The 18,275-nt window shown below is 39.0% G+C and overlaps 1 protein-coding gene across 1 annotated transcript in view; it reads right to left on the reverse strand.

The window, feature by feature from the left end:
- LOC124020753 (regulator of G-protein signaling 11-like) overlaps positions 1–18,275 on the reverse strand; it is a 70,233-nt gene that overhangs the window by 34,758 nt on the left and 17,200 nt on the right. The window contains exons 5-8 of the mRNA XM_046336012.1: positions 18,100–18,151; positions 9,511–9,569; positions 1,632–1,708; positions 1,471–1,552 (exon numbers count right to left, since the gene is read on the reverse strand). Coding sequence (XP_046191968.1) covers positions 1,471–1,552; positions 1,632–1,708; positions 9,511–9,569; positions 18,100–18,151 — 270 coding nt within the window. The remainder of the gene's footprint in view (positions 1–1,470; positions 1,553–1,631; positions 1,709–9,510; positions 9,570–18,099; positions 18,152–18,275) is intronic.

The raw sequence follows: 18,275 nt of genomic DNA on the forward strand, positions 1-18,275 counted from the left end.
AGCAGTAGAAATAGTAATAGTCATAGTGTAGTAGTAGTAGTAGTAGTAGTCGTAGTATAGTCGTAGTATCGTAGTAGTATTAGTAGAAATAGTAATAGCCGTAGTGTAGTAGTAGTAGTTGTAGTAGTCATAGAATAGTCGTAGTATAGTAGTGGTAGCAGTAGAAATAGTAATAGTCATAGTGTAGTAGTAGTAGTAGTCGTAGTATAGTCGTAGTATCGTAGTAGTATTAGTAGAAATAGTAATAGCCGTAGTGTAGTAGTAGTAGTTGTAGTAGTCATAGAATAGTCATAGTATAGTATTGGTAGCAGTAGAAATAGTAATAGTCATAGTGTAGTAGTAGTAGTAGTAGTAGTCGTAGTATAGTCGTAGTATCGTAGTAGTATTAGTAGAAATAGTAATAGCCGTAGTGTAGTAGTAGTAGTAATAGTCATAGAATAGTCGTAGTATAGTAGTGGTAGCAGTAGAAATAGTAATGGTCATAGTGTAGTACATTTACATTACATTTAAGTCATTTAGCAGACGCTCTTATCCAGAGCGACTTACAAATTCGTGCATTCACCTTATGAATGCACCAAGTCATAGTGTAGTAGTAGTAGCAGTAGTAGTCATAGTTGTAGTATATAATTATAGTTGTAGTATAGTAGTAGTATAGTAGTAATAGTGGTAGTAGTAGTAGTTGTCTAGTAGTAGTAGAAGCATAGTAGTAGAAATAGTCATAGCTGCAGTATAGTAGTAGTCAAGTAGTAGTATAGTAGTAGTAATATTAGTACCCATAGTAGTAGTAACAGTAGTAGCAGTATAGTAATAGTAATATTTGTAAAATTAGTAGTAGTAGCAGTAGTAGCAGTAGTAGTAGTAATACTTACTAATACTTAGTAATACTTACAGTAGTATAGTAGTATAGTAGTGGTATCATGGTAGTAGCATAATAGTAGTAGTCATAGTTGTATTATAGTAGTATAGTATTAGTATATTAGTAGTAGTCATAGTTGTATTATAGTAGTATAGTAGTATTATAGTGGTATTATAGTAGTAGTATAGTAGTAGTATAGTAGTAGTAGTCATAGTTGTATTATAGTAGTATAGTAGTAGTAGTAATAGTTGTATTATAGTAGTATAGTAGTAGTATAGTGGCGGTATTCATAGGTGTATTATAGCAGTATACTAGTAGTATAGTAGTAGTATAGCAGAAGTAGCCATAGTTGTAGTATAGTAGTATAGTGGTAGTATTGTGGCAGTATAGTAGTAGTATAGCGGCAGAAGTCATACTTATACTATAGTAGTATATTAGTAGTATAGTAGTAGTATAGCGGTAGTATGGTAGTATTATGGTAGTAGTGTAGTAGTAGTAGTCATAGTTGTATTATAGTAGTATTGTAGTAGTATAGTAGTAGTAGTCATAGTTGTATTATAGTAGTATAGTAGTAGTATAGTAGTAGTATAGTGGTAGTATAGTGGCATATTTACACATGGTTTGTTGATCAGCCAGTAGGCTTGCTCCTGACACTCCAGAACGATACGGTCAGCCTTCCTTCTCTGCTTAGAGGCCCTGCACACACACAGAGAGAGACACACACAGGGTTAAGAGAGGTGAGTGTGTGTTTGTGTGTCTGAGTGTGTGTAGTTACCTGAGCTGTTCTCTAGCCTGCATCACCACAAAGTCCCAGGTGTGGTTAATCTTCTTGTGCAGGATGCTGTAGTTCTCCTGAAGAGGAGAGGGGATGAGAAGGACAGGAGGACGGTTAGTGATCCTACTGATGGACAGACAGATAGTGGAGATAGGAAAGGTTTACTAAATGTTTCTAAAGGTTTAGGAAAGGTTTAGGAAAGGATTAGGAAATGTTTACTAAACGTTTAGGAAAGGTTTAGTAAAGGTTTAGGAAAGGTTTAGTAAAGGGTTAATACAGGTTTAGTAAAGGTTTAGGAAAGGTTTAGTAAAGGGTTAATACAGGTTTAGTAAATGTTTAGTAAATGTTTAGTAAAGGTTTAGTAAAGGTTTAGTAAAGGGTTAATACAGGTTTAGTAAAGGGTTAATACAGGTTTAGTAAAGGGTTAATACAGGTTTAGTAAAGGGTTAATACAGGTTTAGTAAAGAGTTAGTAAAGGGTTAATACAGGTTTAGTAAATGTTTAGTAAATGTTTAGTAAAGGTTTAGTAAAGGTTTAATACAGGTTTAGTAAAGGGTTAATACAGGTTTAGTAAAGGGTTAATACAGGTTTAGTAAAGTTTTAGTAAAGGTCTAGTAAGTGTTTAGTAAATGTTTAGTAAATGTTTAGTAAAGGGTTAATACAGGTTTAGTAAAGGTTTAGTAAAGGGTTAGTAAATGTTTAGTAAAGGTTTAGTAAATGTTTAGTAAAGGGTTAATACAGGTTTAGTAAATGTTTAGTAAAGGGTTAATACAGGTCTAGTAAAGGTTTAGTAAAGGTTTAGTAAATGTTTAGTAAAGGGTTAATACAGGTTTAGTAAAGGGTTAATACAGGGTTAGTAAATGTTTAGTAAATGTTTAGTAAATCTTTAGTAAAGGGTTAGTGCAGGTTTAGTAAAGGGTTAATACAGGTCTAGTAAAGGGTTAATACAGGTTTAGTAAAGGGTTAATACAGGTTTAGTAAAGGGTTAGTAAAGGGTTAATACAGGTTTAGTAAATGTTTAGTAAAGGGTTAATACAGGTTTAGTAAAGGTTTAGTAAAGGGTTAATACAGGTTTAGTAAAGGTTTAGTAAAGGTTTAGTAAAGGGTTAATACAGGTTTAGTAAAGGTTTAGTAAAGGTTTAGTAAAGGGTTAATACAGGTTTAGTAAAGGGTTAGTACAGGTTTAGTAAAGGGTTAATACAGGTTTAGTAAAGGGTTAGTACAGGTCTAATAAAGGGTTAATACAGGTCTAGTAAAGGGTTAATACAGGTTTAGTAAAGGGTTAATACAGGTTTAGTAAAGGTTTAGTAAAGGGTTAATACAGGTTTAGTAAAGGGTTAATACAGGTTAGTAAAGTTTTAGTAAAGGGTTAATACAGGTTTAGTAAAGGGTTAATACAGGTTTAGTAAAGGTTTAGTAAAGGGTTAATACAGGTTTAGTAAAGGTTTAGTAAAGGGTTAATACAGGTTTAGTAAAGGGTTAGTAAAGGGTTAATACAGGTTTAGTAAAGGTTTAGTAAAGGGTTAATACAGGTTTAGTAAAGGGTTAATACAGGTTTAGTAAAGGTTTAGTAAAGGGTTAGTAAAGGTTTAGTAAAGGTTTAGTAAAGGGTTAATACAGGTTTAGTAAAGGTTTAGTAAAGGGTTAATACAGGTTTAGTAAAGGGTTAATACAGGTTTAGTAAATTTTTAGTAAAGGGTTAATACAGGTTTAGTAAAGGTTTAGTAAAGGTTTAGTAAAGGGTTAATACAGGTTTAGTAAATGTTTAGTAAAGGGTTAATACAGGTTTAGTAAAGGTTTAGTAAAGGTTTAGTAAAGGGTTAATACAGGTTTAGTAAAGGTTTAGTAAAGGGTTAATACAGGTTTAGTAAAGGGTTAATACAGGTTTAGTAAAGGGTTAATACAGGTTTAGTAAAGGGTTAATACAGGTTTAGTAAAGGGTTAGTAAAGGGTTAATACAGGTCTAGTAAAGGGTTAGTAAAGGGTTAATACAGGTTTAGTAAAGGGTTAATACAGGTTTAGTAAATGGTTAATACAGGTTTAGTAAAGGGTTAGTAAAGGGTTAATACAGGTTTAGTAAGGGGTTAATACAGGTTTAGTAAAGGGTTAATACAGGTTTAGTAAAGGGTTAATACAGGTTTAGTAAAGGGTTAGTAAAGGTTTAGTAAAGGTTTAGTAAAGGGTTAATACAGGTTTAGTAAAGGGTTAATACAGGTTTAGTAAAGGGTTAATACAGGTTTAGTAAAGGTTTAGTAAAGGTTTAGTAAAGGGTTAATACAGGTTTAGTAAAGTGTTAATACAGGTTTAGTAAAGGTTTAGTAAAGGGTTAATACAGGTTTAGTAAAGGTTTAGTAAAGGGTTAATACAGGTTTAGTAAAGGTTTAGTAAAGGGGTAATACAGGTTTAGTAAAGGGTGAATACGTAGAATGTATGCACACATGACTGTAAGTCGCTTTGGATAAAAGCGTCTGCTAAATGGCATATATTATTATTATTATTATTATTGAATACAGGTTTAGTAAAGGGTTAATACAGGTTTAGTAAAGGTTTAGTAAAGGGTTAATACAAGTTTAGTAAAGGGTTAATACAGGTTTAGTAAAGGGTTAATAAAGGTTTAGTAAAGGTTTAGTAAAGGGTTAGTAAAGGGTTAGTAAAGGTTTAGTAAAGGTTTAGTAAAGGGTTAATACAGGTTTAGTAAAGGGTTAATACAGGTTTAGTAAAGGGTTAGTAAAGGGTTAATACAGGTTTAGTAAATGTTTAGTAAAGGGTTAATACAGGTTTAGTAAAGGTTTAGTAAAGGTTTAGTAAAGGGTTAATACAGGTTTAGTAAAGGTTTAGTAAAGGGTTAGTACAGGTCTAGTAAAGGGTTAATACAGGTCTAGTAAATGGTTAATACAGGTTTAGTAAAGGGTTAATACAGGTTTAGTAAAGGGTTAATACAGGTTTAGTAAAGGTTTAGTAAAGGGTTAATACAGGTTTAGTAAAGGGTTAATACAGGTTAGTAAAGGTTTAGTAAAGGGTTAATACAGGTTAGTAAAGGTTTAGTAAAGGGTTAATACAGGTTAGTAAAGGGTTAATACAGGTTAGTAAAGGTTTAGTAAAGGGTTAATACAGGTTTAGTAAAGGGTTAATACAGGTTTAGTAAAGGTTTAGTAAAGGGTTAATACAGGTTTAGTAAAGGTTTAGTAAAGGGTTAATACAGGTTTAGTAAAGGGTTAATACAGGTTAGTAAAGGTTTAGTAAAGGGTTAATACAGGTTTAGTAAAGGGTTAATACAGGTTTAGTAAAGGTTTAGTAAAGGGTTAATACAGGTTTAGTAAAGGTTTAGTAAAGGGTTAATACAGGTTTAGTAAAGGGTTAGTAAAGGGTTAATACAGGTTTAGTAAAGGTTTAGTAAAGGTTTAGTAAAGGGTTAATACAGGTTTATTAAAGGGTTAATACAGGTTTAGTAAAGGTTTAGTAAAGGGTTAGTAAAGGTTTAGTAAAGGTTTAGTAAAGGGTTAATACAGGTTTAGTAAAGGGTTAATACAGGTTTAGTAAAGGGTTAGTAAAGGGTTAATACAGGTTTAGTAAATGTTTAGTAAAGGTTTAATACAGGTTTAGTAAAGGTTTAGTAAAGGTTTAGTAAAGGGTTAATACAGGTTTAGTAAAGGTTTAGTAAAGGGTTAATACAGGTTTAGTAAAGGTTTAGTAAAGGTTTAGTAAAGGGTTAATACAGGTTTAGTAAAGGTTTAGTAAAGGGTTAATACAGGTTTAGTAAAGGGTTAATACAGGTTTAGTAAAGGGTTAATACAGGTTTAGTAAAGGGTTAATACAGGTTTAGTAAAGGTTTAGTAAAGGGTTAATACAGGTTTAGTAAAGGGTTAATACAGGTTTAGTAAAGGTTTAGTAAAGGGTTAATACAGGTTTAGTAAAGGTTTAGTAAAGGGTTAATACAGGTTTAGTAAAGGGTTAGTAAAGGGTTAATACAGGTTTAGTAAAGGTTTAGTAAAGGGTTAATACAGGTTTATTAAAGGGTTAATACAGGTTTAGTAAAGGTTTAGTAAAGGGTTAGTAAAGGTTTAGTAAAGGTTTAGTAAAGGGTTAATACAGGTTTAGTAAAGGGTTAATACAGGTTTAGTAAAGGGTTAGTAAAGGGTTAATACAGGTTTAGTAAATGTTTAGTAAAGGTTTAATACAGGTTTAGTAAAGCTTTAGTAAAGGTTTAGTAAAGGGTTAATACAGGTTTAGTAAAGGTTTAGTAAAGGGTTAATACAGGTTTAGTAAAGGTTTTAAAGGGTTAAAAGGTTTAGTAAAGGGTTAATACAGGTTTAGTAAAGGTTTAGTAAAGGGTTAATACAGGTTTAGTAAAGGGTTAATACAGGTTTAGTAAAGGTTTAGTAAAGGGTTAATACAGGTTTAGTAAAGGGTTAATACAGGTTTAGTAAAGGTTTAGTAAAGGTTTAGTAAAGGGTTAATACAGGTTTAGTAAAGGTTTAGTAAAGGGTTAATACAGGTTTAGTAAAGGGTTAATACAGGTTTAGTAAAGGGTTAATACAGGTTTAGTAAAGGTTTAGTAAAGGTTTAGTAAAGGGTTAATACAGGTTTAGTAAAGGGTTAATACAGGTTTAGTAAAGGTTTAGTAAAGGGTTAATACAGGTTTAGTAAAGGGTGAATACGTAGAATGTATGCACACATGACTGTAAGTTGCTTTGGATAAAAGCGTCTGCTAAATGGCATATATTATTATTATTATTATTATTGAATACAGGTTTAGTAAAGGGTTAATACAGGTTTAGTAAAGGTTTAGTAAAGGGTTAATACAGGTTTAGTAAAGGTTTAGTAAAGGGTTAATACAGGTCTAGTAAAGGGTTAATACAGGTTTAGTAAAGGGTTAATACAGGTTTAGTAAAGGTTTAGTAAAGGTTTAGTAAAGGTTTAGTAAAGGTTTAGTAAAGGGTTAATACAGGTTTAGTAAAGGTTTAGTAAAGGGTTAATACAGGTTTAGTAAAGGGTTAATACAGGTTTAGTAAAGGGTTAATACAGGTTTAGTAAAGGGTTAATACAGGTTAGTAAAGGTTTAGTAAAGGGTTAATACAGGTTTAGTAAAGGGTTAATACAGGTTTAGTAAAGGTTTAGTAAAGGGTTAATACAGGTTTAGTAAAGGTTTAGTAAAGGGTTAATACAGGTTTAGTAAAGGGTTAGTAAAGGGTTAATACAGGTTTAGTAAAGGTTTAGTAAAGGTTTAGTAAAGGGTTAATACAGGTTTATTAAAGGGTTAATACAGGTTTAGTAAAGGTTTAGTAAAGGGTTAGTAAAGGTTTAGTAAAGGTTTAGTAAAGGGTTAATACAGGTTTAGTAAAGGGTTAATACAGGTTTAGTAAAGGGTTAGTAAAGGGTTAATACAGGTTTAGTAAATGTTTAGTAAAGGTTTAATACAGGTTTAGTAAAGCTTTAGTAAAGGTTTAGTAAAGGGTTAATACAGGTTTAGTAAAGGTTTAGTAAAGGGTTAATACAGGTTTAGTAAAGGTTTAGTAAAGGTTTAGTAAAGGGTTAATACAGGTTTAGTAAAGGTTTAGTAAAGGGTTAATACAGGTTTAGTAAAGGGTTAATACAGGTTTAGTAAAGGGTTAGTAAAGGGTTAATACAGGTTTAGTAAAGGGTTAATACAGGTTTAGTAAAGGTTTAGTAAAGGTTTAGTAAAGGGTTAATACAGGTTTAGTAAAGGTTTAGTAAAGGGTTAATACAGGTTTAGTAAAGGGTTAATACAGGTTTAGTAAAGGGTTAATACAGGTTTAGTAAAGGTTTAGTAAAGGTTTAGTAAAGGGTTAATACAGGTTTAGTAAAGGGTTAATACAGGTTTAGTAAAGGTTTAGTAAAGGGTTAATACAGGTTTAGTAAAGGGTGAATACGTAGAATGTATGCACACATGACTGTAAGTTGCTTTGGATAAAAGCGTCTGCTAAATGGCATATATTATTATTATTATTATTATTGAATACAGTTTTAGTAAAGGGTTAATACAGGTTTAGTAAAGGTTTAGTAAAGGGTTAATACAGGTTTAGTAAAGGTTTAGTAAAGGGTTAATACAGGTCTAGTAAAGGGTTAATACAGGTTTAGTAAAGGGTTAATACAGGTTTAGTAAAGGGTTAATACAGGTTTAGTAAAGGGTTAATACAGGTTTAGTAAAGGGTTAATACAGGTTTAGTAAAGGTTTAGTAAAGGGTTAATACAGGTCTAGTAAAGGGTTAATACAGGTTTAGTAAAGGGTTAATACAGGTTTAGTAAAGGTTTAGTAAATGGTTAATACAGGTTTAGTAAAGGTTTAGTAAAGGGTTAATACAGGTTTAGTAAAGGGTTAATACAGGTCTAGTAAAGGGTTAATACAGGTCTAGTAAAGGGTTAATACAGGTCTAGTAAAGGTTTAGTAAAGGGTTAATACAGGTTTAGTAAAGGTTTAGTAAAGGTTTAGTAAAGGGTTAATACAGGTTTATTAAAGGGTTAATACAGGTTTAGTAAAGGTTTAGTAAAGGGTTAGTAAAGGTTTAGTAAAGGTTTAGTAAAGGGTTAATACAGGTTTAGTAAAGGGTTAATACAGGTTTAGTAAAGGGTTAGTAAAGGGTTAATACAGGTTTAGTAAATGTTTAGTAAAGGTTTAATACAGGTTTAGTAAAGCTTTAGTAAAGGTTTAGTAAAGGGTTAATACAGGTTTAGTAAAGGTTTAGTAAAGGGTTAATACAGGTTTAGTAAAGGTTTAGTAAAGGTTTAGTAAAGGGTTAATACAGGTTTAGTAAAGGTTTAGTAAAGGGTTAATACAGGTTTAGTAAAGGGTTAATACAGGTTTAGTAAAGGGTTAGTAAAGGGTTAATACAGGTTTAGTAAAGGGTTAATACAGGTTTAGTAAAGGTTTAGTAAAGGTTTAGTAAAGGGTTAATACAGGTTTAGTAAAGGTTTAGTAAAGGGTTAATACAGGTTTAGTAAAGGGTTAATACAGGTTTAGTAAAGGGTTAATACAGGTTTAGTAAAGGTTTAGTAAAGGTTTAGTAAAGGGTTAATACAGGTTTAGTAAAGGGTTAATACAGGTTTAGTAAAGGTTTAGTAAAGGGTTAATACAGGTTTAGTAAAGGGTGAATACGTAGAATGTATGCACACATGACTGTAAGTTGCTTTGGATAAAAGCGTCTGCTAAATGGCATATATTATTATTATTATTATTATTGAATACAGTTTTAGTAAAGGGTTAATACAGGTTTAGTAAAGGTTTAGTAAAGGGTTAATACAGGTTTAGTAAAGGTTTAGTAAAGGGTTAATACAGGTCTAGTAAAGGGTTAATACAGGTTTAGTAAAGGGTTAATACAGGTTTAGTAAAGGGTTAATACAGGTTTAGTAAAGGGTTAATACAGGTTTAGTAAAGGGTTAATACAGGTTTAGTAAAGGTTTAGTAAAGGGTTAATACAGGTCTAGTAAAGGGTTAATACAGGTTTAGTAAAGGGTTAATACAGGTTTAGTAAAGGTTTAGTAAATGGTTAATACAGGTTTAGTAAAGGTTTAGTAAAGGGTTAATACAGGTTTAGTAAAGGGTTAATACAGGTCTAGTAAAGGGTTAATACAGGTCTAGTAAAGGGTTAATACAGGTCTAGTAAAGGTTTAGTAAAGGTTTAGTAAAGGTTTAGTAAATGTTTAGTAAAGGGTTAATACAGGTTTAGTAAAGGGTTAATACAGGTTTAGTAAAGGGTTAATACAGGTCTAGTAAAGGTTTAGTAAAGGTTTAGTAAATGTTTGGTAAATTATAGGTTAGAATAATCACCTTCTCATAGTCCACCAGCTCCCCTTTTTTCCTGATGTTAATACAGGTCTAGTAAAGGTTTAGTAAAGGTAAATTATAGGTTAGAATAATCACCTTCTCATAGTCCACCAGCTCCCCCTGTTTCCTGATGTTCTTCTTAGCCAGATAGATTGCTGAACAGAGATAAGATGACCAGTTTAGACCATACAAACTGACAGAAGTTACAACATACCCTCAATGCCTAACCTTTAACCCTTATCCCTCAACTCTTAACCCTCAACCCTCAACTTCTGTAGCTCAGTTGGTAGAGCATGGCGCTTGTAACGCCAGGGTAGTGGGTTCGATTCCCGGGACCACCCATATGTAGAATGTATGCACACATGACTGTAAGTCGCTTTGGATAAAAGCGTCCGCTAAATGGCATATATTATATTATTATTATAACTCTTAATCCTCAACTCTTAATCCTCAACTCCTAGCCCTCAGCCCTTAACTCCTAACCCTCAGCCCTTAACTCCTAACCCTCGACCCTCAATCGTCAACTCTTAACTCTTAACCCTTAACCCTCAGCCCTCAACTCTTAACCCTTAACCTCTCTTAACCCTTATCCCTCAGCCCTCAACTCTTAACTCTTAACCATTAACCCTCAACTCTTAACCCTCAATCCTCAACTCTTAACCCTTAACCTTTAACCTTTAACCTTTAACCCTCAACTCTTAACCCTCAACCCTCAACCATCAACTCTTAACCCTTAACCTCTCTTAACCCTTATCCCTCAACCCTCAACTCTTAACCCTCCCTTTAACCTTTAATCCTCAACTCCTAACCCTCAGCCCTTAACCCTTAACCTCTCTTAACCCTTATTCCTCAGCCCTCAACTCTTAACCCTTAACCTCTCTTAACCCTTATCCCTCAGCCCTCAACTCTTAACCCTTAACCTCTCATAACCCTTATCGCTCAGCCCTCAACTCTTAACCCTTAACCTTTAACCTTTAACCCTCAACTCCTAACCCTCAACCCTCAACTGTTAACCCTTAAGGAGCGACTGTCACTACTTATCCTTTTGAAAACGGCCTATAAGGCATCGATATGAGTCAGAAACATTTTTGTGTCAAAATGTATTACAAATTGTAAATAGGCTAAATATGGGCACAGTCAGTCTTGTCTAAAGTGTAGTTTGGAACCTGAGTGGATCACAACGAGTAAATGAAGGTACGTTTTGGATTAGAATTATGTAAACAATTCATGCCCCATTTTCCCAAGCTCAACGCTCAAATCACTCCTCCTTTATTGAATGGCTCTGTTGTTTTATTGCCCCCAAAAGCCCTAAGCCCTATACGGATTGACCACAGCCAACTATGGTTAGGGTTAGAACCCAAAGGACCACGGACAACTATGGTTAGGGTTAGAACCCAAAGGACCACGGCCGTTTGAGGCTGAAAAGCCCTATACGGATTGACCACAGCCAACTATGGTTAGGGTTAAAACCCAAAGGATCACGGACAACTATGGTTAGGGTTAGAACCCAAAGGATCACAGCCAACTATGGTTAGGGTTAGAACCCAAAGGACCACAGACAACTATGGTTAGGGTTAGAACCCAAAGGACCACAGCCAACTATGGTTAGGGTTAGAACCCAAAGGATCACAGCCAACTATGGTTAGGGTTAGAACCCAAAGGATCACGGCCGTTTGAGACTGAAAAGCCCTATACGGATTGACCACAGCCAACTATGGTTAGGGTTAGAACCCAAAGGACCACAGACAACTATGGTTAGGGTTAGAACCCAAAGGACCACGGACAACTATGGTTAGGGTTAGAACCCAAAGGACCACAGCCAACTATGGTTAGGGTTAGAACCCAAAGGATCACGGCCGTTTGAGACTGGGTTAGAACCCAAAGGACCACGGCCGTTTGAGACTGAAAAGCCGTATACGGATTGACCACAGCCAACTATGGTTAGGGTTAGAACCCAAAGGACCACGGCCGTTTGAGACTGAAAAGCCCTATACGGATTGACCACAGCCAACTATGGTTAGGGTTAGAACCCAAAGGATCAAGGCCGTTTGAGACTGGGTTAGAACCCAAAGGACCACGGCCGTTTGAGACTGAAAAGCCCTATACGGATTGACCACAGCCAACTATGGTTAGGGTTAGAACCCAAAGGACCACGGACAACTATGGTTAGGGTTAGAACCCAAAGGACCACGGCCGTTTGAGACTGAAAAGCCCTATACGGATTGACCACAGCCAACTATGGTTAGGGTTAGAACCCAAAGGATCACCGCCGTTTGAGACTGAAAAGCCCTATACGGATTGACCACAGCCAACTATGGTTAGGGTTAGAACCCAAAGGATCACGGTCGTTTGAGACTGAAAAGCCCTATACAGATTGACCACAGCCAACTATGGTTTGCATACCCTTCCGAAGTACCCTAATATCCTACCGTTCGGAATACGTGGTTGGGGTTCATTGGTCCCCAGTGGTGGTGAGAATACCGTTAGCTAAACCATAGATTGCTGATTATGTATATTTTGATAATCATTATCCCTATCATCGCTAGTATAGCTGACATTGGCTTGTTAGCTACCTAACTAGCTAGCTAGCTAAAGTTAGCCTACCTCAAAACAACTTAGATTTGGCTTGGAAACACAATTTGCCAAAAGGCACCTAAAGGACTTTCAGACCATGAGAAACAAGATTCTCTGGTCTGATGAAATCAAGATTGAACTCTTTGGACTGAATGCCAAACGTCACATCTGGAGGAAACCTGGCACCATCCCTATGGTGAAGCATGGTGGTGGCAGTAGCATTTTCAGCGGCAGGGACTGGAAGACTAGTGAGTATCGATGGAAAGATGAACAGAGCAAAGTACAGAGAGATCTTTAAATGCTCCAGAGCGCTCAAGACCTTCCAGCTCCGGGTGGCAGGGTAGCCTAGTGGTTAGAGTGTTGGAATACAACCGAAGGTTGCAAGTTCAAACCCCCGAGCTGACAAGGTACAAATCTGTCATTCTGCCCCTGAATAGGCAGTTAACCCGCTGTTCTTAGGCCGTCATTGAAAATAAGAATATGTTTTTAACTGACTTGCCTAGTTAAATAAAAGGTAAAATAAAAACAGGACAACGACCCAAGAACAAACAGCCAAGACAACGGAGCTCATTCTCTCCCTCATCGATTTTGAGGGACCAGCCGAGACATCTGCCACGGGCCAGCTACTTCAGGGGTGAGTGACTGGCTATACTGTCATTTCCAAATCAAGCCTTTTGTATCAGGTGTCGCACCAACAGGGGGAACTTCGAGAGGTGCTGTGTGCTGCTCCAACGAAAAGTGGGAGCTGTTCTCGAGCTGGCCCGCACCCATCTGTTGGGGGTGTACCTGGGAATGGAGAAGACCCGGGAACAGGTTGGCGCCCAGTTCCACCGGAAGACTTTTGCCACAGCTGCCCGGAGTGTCAAATCACCGCCCCAAATGCACACTTCACAAACCCGTTGGTCCCGCTACTGATCACCAGGTTGCCATTTGAACGGATCGCAATGGACATAGTGGGGCCACTGGTAAAAATGGCACCAGGACACTGGTACATCCTGGTAATAGTAGATTATGCCACCCAATATCCCTACGGGCGGCGGTCTCCAAGGGAATCGCCCGGGAGCTATTCCACCTCTTTAACCAGGTGGGCATCCTGAACGAGATCCCAAGGTATGAAAGCAGATCTTGAACTCCATCTTTCACCCGCAGACAGATGGGCTCGTCAAATGTTTGGGGGGTATTAGACAGCGTTTTCGACACCAGACAGCTTATATCAGTACCGGGTCGTCCCATTCAGTCTCAACGGAGCCCCACCCATGTTCCAGCACCTGATGGATCAAGTCCTCCGACCCCACCAACAGTGGGCAGCGGCCTATATGGATATATGGTAAGCCGGGTTGACAGCGAACCCCAAGAAATGCAAGCTGGGGTTTGAGGAGGTGGAGTACCTGGGGTATTTGATCAGACGGGGGAAAGTCAAGCCCCAGGAGAGGAAGCTCCAAGCGGTACGTGACTGGCCCGTTCCACACACCAAGACACAGGTCAAGTCCTTCCCGGGGCAGGATGGGATACTACAGCCAGTTTATCCCCAACTTTGCAGCTAGCGCCTCCCCCTTACCGATCTAACCAGGGCCCACCTCCTGAAAACAGTGAACTGGTCAGACGAGACCGAAGCCGCGTTCAGGCACCTGAAGGAAGCGCTTTGCTCCCATCCGAATCTAGTAACACCCGATGTTGGTCCAGACGGACACCAGCGACACGGGACTAGGGGCCGTCCTGTCCCAGGTACAGGGGACTAGGGGCCATCCTGTCCCAGGTACAGGGGACTAGGGGCCGTCCTGTCCCAGGTACAGGGGACTAGGGGCCGTCCTGTCCCAGGTACAGGGGACTAGGGGCCGTCCTGTCCCAGGTACAAGGGACTAGGGGCCGTCCTGTCCCAGGTACAGGGGACTAGGGGCCGTCCTGTCCCAGGTACAAGGGACTAGGGGCCGTCCTGTCCCAGGTACAAGGGACTATAATAATAATAAATAATAATAATATATGCCATTTAGCAGACGCTTTTATCCAAAGCGACTTACAGTCATGTGTGCATACATTCTACATATGGGTGGTCCCGGGGATCGAACCAACTATCCTGGCGTTACAAGCACCATGCTCTACCAACTGAGCTACAGAAGGACCAGGACTAGGGGCCGTCGTGTCCCAGGTACAGGGGACTAGGGGCCATCCTGTCCCAGGTACAGGGGACTAGGGGCCGTCCTGTCCCAGGTACAGGGGACCAGAGGCCTTTCTGTCCCAGGTACAGTATCTGTCTCGGCTGGGAATGACAGTATCTGCATCTGGGAATGACAGTATCTGTATCTGCTGGGAATGACAGTATCTGTATCGGCTGGGAATGACAGTATCTGTATCTGCTGGGAATGACAGTATCTGTATCGGCTGGGAATGACAGTATTTGTATCGGCTGAGAATGACAGCATCTGTGTCGGATGGGAAGGACAGTATTTGTATCGGCTGGGAAGGGCAATATTTGTATCGGCTGGGAATGACAGTATCTGTATCGGCTGGGAATGACAGCATCTGTGTCGGCTGGGAAGGACAGTATCTGTATCAGCTGGGAATGACAGTATCTGTATCGGCTGGGAATGACAGTATTTGTATCGGCTGGGAATGACATTATCTGTGTCGGCTGGGAATGACAGTATCTGTATCTGGGAATGACAGTATCTGTATCTGGGATTGACAGTATCTGTATCTGGGAATGACAGTATCTGTATCTGGGAATGACAGTATCTGTATTGGCTGGGAATGACAGTATCTGTATCTGGGAATGACAGTATCTGTATTGGCTGGGAATGACAGTATCTGTATCAGCTGGGAATGACAGTATCTGTATCTGCTGGGAATGACAGTATCTGTATCTGGGAATGACAGTATCTGTATCTGGGAATGACAGTATCTGTATCTGATGGGAATGACAGAATGACAGCATCTGTGTCGGATGGGAAGGACAGTATTTGTATCGGCTGAAGAATGACTGGGAAGCATCTGCTGGGAATGACAGCATCTGATCTGGGGGAATCTGGGATTGACAGTAGTATTTGTATCGGCTCGCATCCGGAATGGGGCACGGAGCTGTGAGGGAACGGCACCTCAGTACCTCCAGGCTCTGATCAGGCTGGGAATGCCTCCCTACCACTGAGGAATAGTTCTGTATCTGGCTGGGGAATGACACAGTCAATCTGTGAAACCCCACCTCGGAATACCTAGGATAGGAAGGAGTAGATGCACTATTGTAAAGTGGCTGTTCCACAGTCATAAGGTGAATGCACCAATTTGTAAGTCGCTCTGGATAAGAGCGTCTGCTAAATGTATCTGGGAATGACAGTATGTATCGGCTGGGAATGACAGTATCTGTATCGGCTGGGAATGACAGCATCTGTATCTGGGAATGACAGTATCTGTATCTGGGATTGACAGTATCTGTATCTGGGAATGACAGTATCTGTATTGGCTGGGAATGACAGTATCTGTATTGGCTGGGAATGACAGTATCTGTATGGCTGGGAATGACAGTATCTGTATCGGCTGGGAATGATGGGAATGACAGTATCTGTATCTGGGAATGACAGTATCTGTATTGGCTGGGAATGACAGTATCTGTATCTGCTGGGAATGACAGTATCTGTATCGGCTGGGAATGACAGTATCTGTATCGGCTGGGAATGACAGTATCTGTATCGGCTGGGAATGACAGTATCTGTATCAGCTGGGAATGACAGTATCTGTATCGGCTGGGAATGACAGTATCTGTATCTGCTGGGAATGACAGTATCTGTATCTGGGAATGACAGTATCTGTATCAGCTGGGAATGACAGTATCTGTATCAGCTGGGAATGACAGTATCTGTATCTGCTGGGAATGACAGTATCTGTATCTGCTGGGAATGACAGTATCTGTATCTGGGAATGACAGTATCTGTATCTGGGAATGACAGTATCTGTATCGGCTGGGAATGACAGTATCTGTATCTGATGGGAATGACAGTATCTGTATCTGATGGGAATGACAGTATCTGTATCAGCTGGGAATGACAGTATCTGTATCTGCTGGGAATGACAGTATCTGTATCTGGGAATGACAGTATCTGTATCTGGGAATGACAGTATCTGTATCTGGGAATGACAGTATCTGTATCGGCTGGGAATGACAGTATCTGTATCTGATGGGAATGACAGTATCTGTATCTGCTGGGAATGACAGTATCTGTATCTGGGAATGACAGTATCTGTATCTGGGAATGACAGTATCTGTATCTGGGAATGACAGTATCTGTATCGGCTGGGAATGACAGTATCTGTATCTGATGGGAATGACAGTATCTGTATCGGCTGGGAATGACAGTATCTGTATCTGATGGGAATGACAGTATCTGTATCTGGGAATGACAGTATCTGTATCTGGGAATGACAGTATCTGTATCGGCTGGGAATGACAGTATCTGTATCTGATGGGAATGACAGTATCTGTATCTGGGAATGACAGTATCTGTATCTGGGAATGACAGTATCTGTATCTGATGGGAATGACAGTATCTGTATCTGGGAATGACAGTATCTGTATCAGCTGGGAATGACAGTATCTGTATCGGCTAGGATTGACAGTATCTGTATCTGGGAATGACAGTATCTGTATCAGCTGGGAATGACAGTATCTGTATCGGCTGGGAATGACAGTATCTGTATCTGGGAATGACAGTATCTGTATCGGCTGGGAATGACAGTATCTGTATCTGGGAATGACAGTATCTGTATCGGCTGGGAATGACAGTATCTGTATCGGCTGGGAATGACAGTATCTGTATCGGCTGGGAATGACAGTATCTGTATCTGGGAATGACAGTATCTGTATCTGCTGGGAATGACAGTATCTGTATTGGATGGGAATGACAGTATCTGTATCTGCTGGGAATGACAGTATCTGTATCTGGGAATGACAGTATCTGTATCTGGGAATGACAGTATCTGTATCGGCTGGGAATGACAGTATCTGTATCGGCTGGGAATGACAGTATCTGTATCTGATCGGGGCTGGGAATGGGAATGACAGTATCTGTATCTGATCTGGACAGTAATGACAGTGGGAATGACAGTATCTGTATCAGACAGTATCTGGGAATGACAGTATCTGTATCGGCTGGGAATGACAGTATCTGTATCTGGGAATGACAGTATCTGTATCAGCTGGGAATGACAGTATCTGTATCTGAGAATGACAGTATCTGTATCTGGGAATGACAGTATCTGTATCGGCTGGGAATGACAGTATCTGTATCGGCTGGGAATGACAGTATCTGTATCTGGGAATGACAGTATCTGTATCAGCTGGGAATGACAGTATCTGTATCGGCTGGGAATGACAGTATCTGTATCTGGGAATGACAGTATCTGTATCGGCTGGGAATGACAGTATCTGTATCTGGGAATGACAGTATCTGTATCTGGGAATGACAGTATCTGTATCGGCTGGGAATGACAGTATCTGTATCTGGGAATGACAGTATCTGTATCTGCTGGGAATGACAGTATCTGTATCTGGGAATGACAGTATCTGTATCGGCTGGGAATGACAGTATCTGTATCGGCTGGGATTGACATTGAAAGGTGCACATTGTTATATCAGCAGAACACTGCTGCTATGGTTTTATGTAAAGGGATGTTTATTCTACATGAACCTGTCACTACATGTGAAAGTTATCAAAGCACTTATTTTAGAATATCTACATAAATTCCCCAATTGCATTCTTCTCATATTACTCTGTAGGCTACTGACCTATTCAAAGCTTCCTCCGGTATCTCACCATACATTTGCCTGTAGTTATTGAGCTCAACCTGCTTGTTCTTTGTTGTGATTGAGTGGGAGAAACAGCTGAGGTCGAGGTTCTGACAGATGGGTATGTCTTGGTGATGGCAAGGAGACACACAAGAAACACCCCCATCAAACCACACCCCCATCAATCCACACCCCCATCAAACCACACCCCCATCAAACCACACCCCCAAGCCAACTAACGTATGACTTCTGTCATGGCCGCCAGTATTTCTTTAGGAGGAAGCCAGAAAACAAGGCAGAATCAGCGGATGCAGTTCCCACTTAACCCTTAACCTCACCATAGTCCAGCTCTGAGGCAGGCCAGCGGCTACTGGTCCAGAAATATGGAGTCTGAGAGAGAGTGAGAGAGAGAGATGTTCAGAAAGAGGGAGATGTCTGCGTGAGGCCAAACCACACGACCAACAACACTGGACACTTTATGAAACCTAAAGCCTTCACTATCTCATCCTGGAAT

The sequence above is a fragment of the Oncorhynchus gorbuscha genome, unplaced genomic scaffold, assembly GCF_021184085.1.
Source record: "Oncorhynchus gorbuscha isolate QuinsamMale2020 ecotype Even-year unplaced genomic scaffold, OgorEven_v1.0 Un_scaffold_901, whole genome shotgun sequence".
NCBI lineage: Eukaryota > Metazoa > Chordata > Actinopteri > Salmoniformes > Salmonidae > Oncorhynchus > Oncorhynchus gorbuscha.